The 7,765-nt window shown below is 64.1% G+C and overlaps 1 protein-coding gene across 3 annotated transcripts; it reads right to left on the reverse strand.

The window, feature by feature from the left end:
• Window positions 1-1,104: 1,104 nt before the first annotated feature.
• EXOSC5 (exosome component 5) lies at window positions 1,105-3,256 on the reverse strand. 3 transcript variants are annotated; one of them, XM_082301106.1, is made up of 6 exons: window positions 3,128-3,256; window positions 2,600-2,713; window positions 1,754-1,875; window positions 1,518-1,658; window positions 1,361-1,412; window positions 1,105-1,270 (listed from the first exon to the last, which is right to left on the reverse strand). In XM_082301106.1, exons 1-6 carry the CDS (start codon window positions 3,237-3,239, stop codon window positions 1,209-1,211), a joined length of 603 nt encoding a protein of 200 aa, XP_082157232.1. In that variant the 5' UTR covers window positions 3,240-3,256; the 3' UTR covers window positions 1,105-1,208. The 3 variants fall into 3 exon arrangements, with proteins under 3 accessions (XP_082157232.1, XP_082157231.1, XP_082157230.1); XM_082301105.1 differs by having other exon boundaries at window positions 1,361-1,415; XM_082301104.1 differs by having other exon boundaries at window positions 1,361-1,450.
• Window positions 3,257-7,765: the final 4,509 nt, after the last annotated feature.

Below are 7,765 nucleotides of genomic sequence, written 5' to 3' on the forward strand. Positions count from 1 at the left end.
CACGTGCGCGGTCACGTGGGGGGGGGCAGGAGCGGATCCCCCTCACCCCCACACGCCGTTCTCCCCTTCTTTCGTGTTTCCCCTCCCCGAACTTCTACCGCGGCTTCTTTTGAGTTACCGAAGATTTTTCTGTAGTGGGGGGCGGCACGGCTTCGCGTGGGTGGTTTTTTGTTTTGGTTTTTTAAACTTATTTTCTCTCCGTAGGGGTTAGCACCCCGGTTACACCCCCATTCCGCATCTTCCCCCCCACCACCCCGTTCCACCCCCTTATTGTCCCCCGGTGCCCCCGTTACTGCCCCCAGAGCCCCATGGAGCCCCGCTGTTCCGGCCCACATGCCCGCTGCAGCCCGCCTGCCATCGCACTCGCTATTGCCCCACACACACCCCCAGCGCCCGCGGTACTGCCCCGCACCCACCCCGGCAACCACCGCGCATGCGCCCCGTGCCCCGCCCCAAACACGTGACCCATAATACCGCCTTCCTATTGGTCGCGGCGCTACAAGCCCCGCCCAGGAGGGCACGGCCGTGCGTCGGCCTGCCGCGCCACCATGCCCGGGAGGTCAAAGCGCGCCAACAAGCGCCATTGTACCGGCTGCGCCGCCATGTTGGGTGTACCGGCACATGCCTGTACCCCCGAAGCCACCATGGTGGGTGTACCGGTACGTGCCTGTACCCCCGAAGCCGCCATGGTGGGTGTACCGGAATGTGCCTGGTACCCCCAAAGCCGCCATGGTGGGTGTACCGGTACGTGCCTGTACCCCGGGAGCCGCCATGGTGGGTGTACCGGTATATGCCTGTACCCCGGGAGCCGCCATGGTGGGTGTACCGGTACATTCCTGTACCCCGGGAGCTGCCATGGTGGGTGTACCGGCACATGCCTGTACCCCCGAAGCCACCATGGTGGGTGTACCGGTACGTGCCTGTACCCTGGGAGCCGCCATGGTGGGTGTCCCACCAGGACACGAGTCCCAAAGTGCGTCCGTGTGCCCCCCACTCCGGGGGTCTCGGGAGCCAGGGGGTACCAGGACACAGATGCCCAGTGCTGTCCTGTGTGTGCCCCACTCAGGAGCCCCTGTCAGCACTGGAAGGACTCAAGAGGCAGAGTAGAGGGAAAAAGGGTCCTTTACTGAGTGGTGGGGGTCCAGGCCAGTCCAGCTGCCCGCAGGGTGTCCCCAGGTCAGGACTTGGAGTAGCGGCGGCGCACAGAGTCACGGTAGAACTGGAAGATGGTGTCGGCGGCGCGCTGGGCTGCAGCCAGGCACTGCTGCATCTGCGCAGGACCAGGGGTAAAGCCGTGGGTGTGGGGGTCTCCCTGCGAGGGAATTTCACACCCCAAAACCCCCCCCAGGGCGTCCCTCACCTCCTCCACAGAGCAGCTGCCCTTGGTGTTGGCCATCAGCACCTTCCTCTCGCTGCTGGCAATGGCAAAGGTGAGGATGGCACGGGCCTCCTGTGGGGACAGGGGTCAGGAGGGCTCGGGGGGCATGCACAGAGCTGGGCATCCCCCCAGGGCTCACCTGCTCCTGTCGGGCTGTGGGGTCGAGCAGGATGGTGCCGTCAAGCTGCAGGGCGCAGGTGACACCACAGAAGAGGGTGGTGAGGGGCAGCCCTGCGTCCAGCAGTGCCATGCAGGCGGCGTTCAGGCAGCAGGACAGCAGCTGGGGGTGTGTCAAGGGACCCCACAGCACCAACAGCTCCGAGGCCACCTTCCCACAGACCACCCCTCTGAGCCGCCCCGCAGACAAAAGGATACAGAACCGGCGTCGCTGAGCACCTGCAGCACCAGGGTGATGGCGGTGCGGGGGTGCAGCACCCCCAGAACCACGGCCTCGCATGTCTGGCGCAGCAGCTGCTCCCGGCTGCGCTCCATCACACCTGCACAACAAGAAGGGTGTCACAGTCCCCCCAGGAACCCCCTGCGGTGCTCGAGCTTTGTGCACTTCCCAGCCTCAAAAAAGGAGATTTAATCCCTGAAAGGGAGCGGCCAACGAGCTCTCAGCGGTGTCCAGGCGTTGGAAAGACACATTCCCGACGGATGGAACTGCCTTGTTAAGGGTTAGGGCTGGGCGGGTGTCAGTGGTCTCAGCCTGGGGGAGGTTAACAAAGCCCGGCGAGAAGCATTTCCCTGCTAGTGGGCACGGGCAGGGCAGAATTCATGGGCCCAAAGACGTTTGGCAGAACCGGCAGGAGAAGGGAGAAACTGCTGAAGAGAGCTCAGCAGCTGTGCTGGAATCAGCTGCGGGGGAAACGGGGGGTTCCGGCAGGGGCAGCTCCCGGCACGCGACCCGAGGAACCCCCGGCCCAAAGCAGGGGAAGACTGAGCGTGGCACTAATGAGCGTGAGAGAGGGAGGGAACCATTGCCCAACAGAGCGTAGAACAGTAATTAATGAGAGAACGATGTAACTTGTAGCAAATGAACACAAATGCCTCTGTTTGCTAAAGTGTGTAAATCATGGAGGGGTTTGGTTGTGCTGCATTTGTGAATTTGCCACCCAGCAAAATGTAACTAAAGAACAGTAAATAAACCAAATACCTCGACTGTGGCACTCTGGGGAAAAGAACCTGTTTTGGGACAGGGACAGGACAGTGGGTTCCCACCTGGCAGCCCCACCTTGGGGCGCAGCAGCACCTCCAGCGCCGCCCGGTCCGGCAGCTCCTTGCTGATCTTGGCCTCCGCGGGGCCGTAGAGCCCGGCCAGCACCGAGGTGTCACCTGGGGACACAGAGAGGAGAGATCACGGCGGGGAGGAAGCACCCGGGAACGGGAGCCCCCGGCATCCTGCAGGAAGGGCTGCGAAAGGGAGCCCCGGCAAGGGCAGCCCGGGAAGCAGAGAAGGGGAGGCCTGGGACGGGCAGCCCCACAGACCCAGCCCGAAGGGCTGAGAAGGAATGAGGAGCCCCGGGAAGGGGAGCAGGGGCGGCCTGGGAAGAAGAGTCCCGGAAAGGGAAGGCTGGGGACAGCAGCCCCAGTAAGGAAAGAGGGGGAGCCCCAGGGAACGGAGCCCCACAGATCCTACGGGAAGGGACGGGATAGGAGCGGAGCCCCACACACCCTGCAGGAAGGGGTCGGATGGGAAGGGATGGGAAGGGATGGGAAGGGGACCCCGGGGAGCGGAGCCCCACACACCCTGCAGGAAGGCGGCCGAGCCGTCGGGCCGCGAGAGCAGCCCCAGCTCGCAGGAGAAGGGCCGCAAGCGGCACTGCCCGCCCGCCGCCACCTCCAGCGCCACCGCCGCCATCGCCGCCGCTCCCCCCGCCGCTTCCGCCTCCGGGGCGCAGCGCAGCCAATCAGCGCCGGCCGTCGCGATCGCGCGCGCCCCTCGCGACACGGGGCGGGCCCGGGCAGCGGGAGGGGACGGCGGGGACACGGCGGGGACACGGCCCGGGTACAGAGGGGACACGGCGGGGACACGGCGGGGACACAGCCCGGGTACAGAGGGGACACGGAGGGGACACAGCCCGAGAACGGCGGGGACACATCCCGGGACACAGCCCGGGTACAGCGGGGACACAGCGGGGACACAGCCCGGGAACAGCGGGGACACATCCCGGGTACAGCGGGGGTAAATCTCGGCCAGAGCGGGGTCGGGGCAGTGCGGGGCCGCCCGCCCGCCGCCGGCCTGGAGCGGGGGACGCGGAGCCGGGCGGCCGCTCTGCCGTCGTGAGGAAGCCCTGAGGAAGCCGTGAGGAAGCCCTGAGGAGTCCCGGCTCGCACAGGGCTGGGCAGGCGTTGGGCCGGTCGGAGCTGACAGCCGTCCGAGCGCGGGCACGGCGGCAGGCACCGGCTGGCGGAGCGGGCAGAGCTTCCTGCTGCTGCATTCTCCATCGGCTTGAAAAATCTCTCAGGGGTCTGTTCTGTGATCCTACAGATGGACCACGGCCAAAGGAGGGTCCTGCCGGCTCCGCCGGGGCTGTGGGACGCGGGCCAGGGAGACTCTGAGGGGCTGCAGGGCAGGGCTGGCCGGGCACGGGCCCGGGGTGCGCCCACGGACACGGAAATTGGCCCGTGGCACTGTTACCCTTCTGTTTCACGTGTCTGCACACGGGACCCGGGCCTGGCCAGCACATGCCATGAATGAGAGGCTTCCCGGGACATGGATCTACCCCACGGGTGCTGTCTCCGGGGGCCTGGCGTGGGGCTGAAGGGCAGTGCCAAACCTCCCAGCACCTCCCTCTTCTCCTGCAGCTGCTCCTCTGTAACCCCTTGAGCCATCAGGGAAAAAGCCTCACCAAGCCCCAGGTCCATCCCAACCTCAGCTTTCTCCCTTTGCCAGCCTGTGCCTGTCCTTTTCCCTGTCTCAGTCCACATCCCACCATGTGAGAACTGCCCAGGGCACCCTTAAACCCCATGCCTCAGCACAGACTGCCTCTGTGGGAGTGAGCTGGGGACATCTTTGGCCCTTTTGAGTTTTCCTGCCCTTCCAGGGACTCCCGTACAATTCCCAGGTCCCCGCTTGGAGAAGACTGATGATTTCCCATCACAGAAATTGAGAGATGTCAACAATGGGTTGACTGAAGGGATCAGAAAGGGGATGGGAAGCTTAGCTGGCAACACGATACAAGAATCTTTCTCGGCACAAGCACTTTGGAGTCACTTCCACGCAGCTTCACGCAGGATCTCCCGGGGCTGTAGGGGCTTGGCCAACGCTGGGCACGACGGAAAGTCCTCCAGGAGAAGGGGGCGGGAGACTGTGTCAAGGAAATAGCCTTTTATCTCGTCTTTGGTTTCCTCCTTCTGAACCTCAAAGAGCGCCGGTATCTGTAGGCTCTCCTCCTCTGAGAGCGCCGGGTGGGCCGGGGCCGGAGGCTCCTGCGCGGGCGGGGCTCCGAGGGCCCTGGGGCCGGCGCGGCCTCCTGCTGCACGGCCCGGGGCTGGGGCTGGGGCTGGGGCTGGGGCTGCTCCGCAGGAGCGGGCGCGGCCGGGGCGCGGCTGGGACCCCGGGGGCGGGCGGGTTCTGGGGCGCTGGGCGGGTCCCCCCCGCCGGGCCCTGCGGGGCCGGGAGCCAGGCTGGGGCTGGGGGTCCCGCCCGGCGGGGCCGAGAGGCCGGCGCTGGCCACGGGGCTCTCCTCCTGCTCCTGCCGGGCAGCCGGGGAGCGCCGCGGCGTCCAGGCGTTCCTGCAGCGGTGCATGGTGACGTGGATGAGGCCGTGCACCAGCGGTGCTGTGTATTCCCCCAGGTAGCTCCGCAGCATGTGGGTCAGGGCTTCCCTGTCCGGGCCGCAGATGCACAGGGTGGACAGGGCGATGCTCTCCACCGGCCTGGCCTCCCACCACTGCGGGCCGTAGATGGCGTCCAGGCTCTGCCGCAGCCAGGGCCGCACGGGCTCCAGGAGCTGCTCCTGTCCGCGCAGCAGCTCTTCCCACTCGTCGGCCGGGAAGCCTCCCGCGGCCTCCGGGCCCGCGCACGCCGCCTCAGCCGGGGCCGAGGGCCCGGGGCGGGTGTGGACCAGGCGGAACAGAGCTCTCCGTGCCCAGCCGGCGGGCCCCGGCGGCACTCCGGGCGGGCTGAGGATGCACTGCAGGAAGTCGTTCTGCCCCAGCACGGAGAAGCGGGCGCTGAGCAGCGGGCTGGCGCAGAGCGGGCACGTGGGGCTGGTGGCCGTGTGCCGCAGGAGGCAGCCCAGGCAGAAGCGGTGGCCGCAGGGCACCGCGTCGGTGTCGCTCTGCACGCTGTGGCACACGGGGCAGTTCCACTCCGTCTGCGTGGCCTTGCCCGCGGTCTGCGGCGCTGCAGGGAGAGACGAGGACAGGATGCTCCCCATTGCTGGCGCTGGAGGTGGTGCTGGGCCGACAGCTGCACTTGGGGATGTTGAAGGTCTTTTCCAGCCTTGATGATTCCGTAGCGCCTCCAAAGCGTGGCACGTGCTGCAGGATGGAAAGAGGCCTTGGCCACTGGCTGTCCTGGGGCATGGATGGGAGGAAGAAATGCCCAGGCCCCTCGAGGACACCATCCCTGCTCCCTAAGCCCCCCTGCCCACCCCGCAGATACCGTGTGAGGAGCAGTTCCCCACAGAGCTCACCTGCAGTGCTGCAAGCACCGCAGTGCCGGCTGCCCAGACCAGGCAGGGCTAGGGACATGCAGTGACGGCTCCAGGACTGCCAGGGAATTCCCAGTGGCAGCCCCCAGCCCACGACACAGCTGCAGGAGACGCCTGGCTTGATGGTCCAGGCCTCACAGCCTTGGCAGCAGTCCAGGCTCGAGCCATGCTGGCCCTGCCAGTGCCCAGATACAATCAGTGAGGGATGTGACATCACAACACATCCCCCAGTAATGTCACAGTCAGTCACTTGGTTTGTCACCCTCCGCCAGCAGGTGACAGTGCAGCAGGACTTTGGCCCCCACAGGCATCGGGGGAGAAGGAAAATACAGCTTCTTGTGTTTAACTTCTGCATTTCCATGCCGCTCTCGGCCACCTGCATCCATGTCTGTGGGTCTTGTCCCTAAGCATGGCCGAGGTCCCCTGTGAGGGAGGGCCTGGTGGGGACCGCCAGCCCCAAGCCCACCCTCAGTAGCAGCTACACAGAGAGACAGGGCTGGGTGGTTCCAGCGGGGCCATGGGGCTCCCCAAAGGCACCCAGAGCTGACCACACTCAGAAAGCACGTGCACCCTGCCTTCTGGGGATACTCCTGAATCACAAAATCCCAGAATTAACTAGGTTGGAAAAGACCTTTGAGATCATCACGTCCAACCTATGACCAACTGAACCATGGCACTGAGCGCCACGTTCAGGATTTTTGTAACGACGTCCAGGGATGGTGACTCCACCACCTCCCTGGGCAGCACACAATCACTCTTTCAGGGAAGAATTTTGTCCTGATGTCTAACCTAACTTCCCCTGGCACAGCTTAAGGCTGTGTTCTCTCGTTCTGTCAGCTGTTGCCTGGGAGAAGAGACCAACCCCCACCTGACTACAACCACCTTTCAGGGAGTTGTAGAGAGTGGTAAGGTCACCTGTGAGTCTTCTTCAGGCTAAACAACCCCAGCTGCCTCAGTGGTTCCTCACAGGGCTTGTGTTCCAAGCCCTTCACTAGCCTTGTTGCCCTCCTTTGGACATGTTCAAGCATCTCAATGTCCTTCCTGAACGGAAGGGCCCAGAACTGGACACAGTAATTGAGGTATGGCCTCACCAGTGCCAAGTACAGGGGAGCAATGACTTCCCTGGTCCTGCTGGCCACACTATTCCTGATACAGGCCAGTATGCTGTTGGCCGCCTTGGCACACTGCTGGCTCATGTTCAGTTGGCTGTCGACCCCAGGTCCCTGTCACCCCTATCTGAAGGCCAGTTCTCTTCCTTCCCCACCTTGTAACTGGGACAGTGCCGAGGGAGCCGAAATGGGGGGGCTACAGCAGTGACACTCGTGCTTGCACCTGCCTGCCTGTGCTGCCAGCCCCGACTTCACCTGATGGGTTGTTAACTGGGCACTGGCTTTAATGGGGCAGCACTAGCACTGCGAGACATTCTGCCTTCAAAAAGAATAGTGGGGGTTTTGTGTGCATGCCCAGGTGGTGTTTTCATGTGACAGAGGTTTTGCACAACAGCTCTGCACTCTGTAGCTCACAGTGCCAGGTGGGATTTACCAGGTGAGTATTGAATTCTGCCCTAACAAGGAAAAGGCCAACACAGCACCTGCTACTAGCTGGTGCTACTGTAAAGAAAGCTGAAAGATACAACAAAGGAGAGTGGAGGTGTGCTTGCAAGATAAAAATCAGTATTTTGTGCCTCATTGTTGTGCTGGAGGCACCCCAGGAACAGCCCATCCAA

The sequence above is a fragment of the Coloeus monedula genome, assembly GCF_965178545.1.
Source record: "Coloeus monedula genome assembly, chromosome: Z".
NCBI classification, from domain to species: domain Eukaryota; kingdom Metazoa; phylum Chordata; class Aves; order Passeriformes; family Corvidae; genus Coloeus; species Coloeus monedula.

Bases quoted from the DNA above. Each gene is read 5' to 3' on its own strand.
- EXOSC5 (XM_082301104.1), bottom strand. From the start codon at position 3,239: ATGGCGGCGGTGGCGCTGGAGGTGGCGGCGGGCGGGCAGTGCCGCTTG. The intron at 2,714-3,127 runs GTGTGTGGGGCT...CTGTGTCCCCAG, and splicing joins CTCGGCCGCCTTCCTGCAGG to GTGACACCTCGGTGCTGGCC. The intron at 1,659-1,753 runs GTATCCTTTTGT...ACACACCCCCAG, and splicing joins TGCTCAGCGACGCCGGTTCT to CTGCTGTCCTGCTGCCTGAA.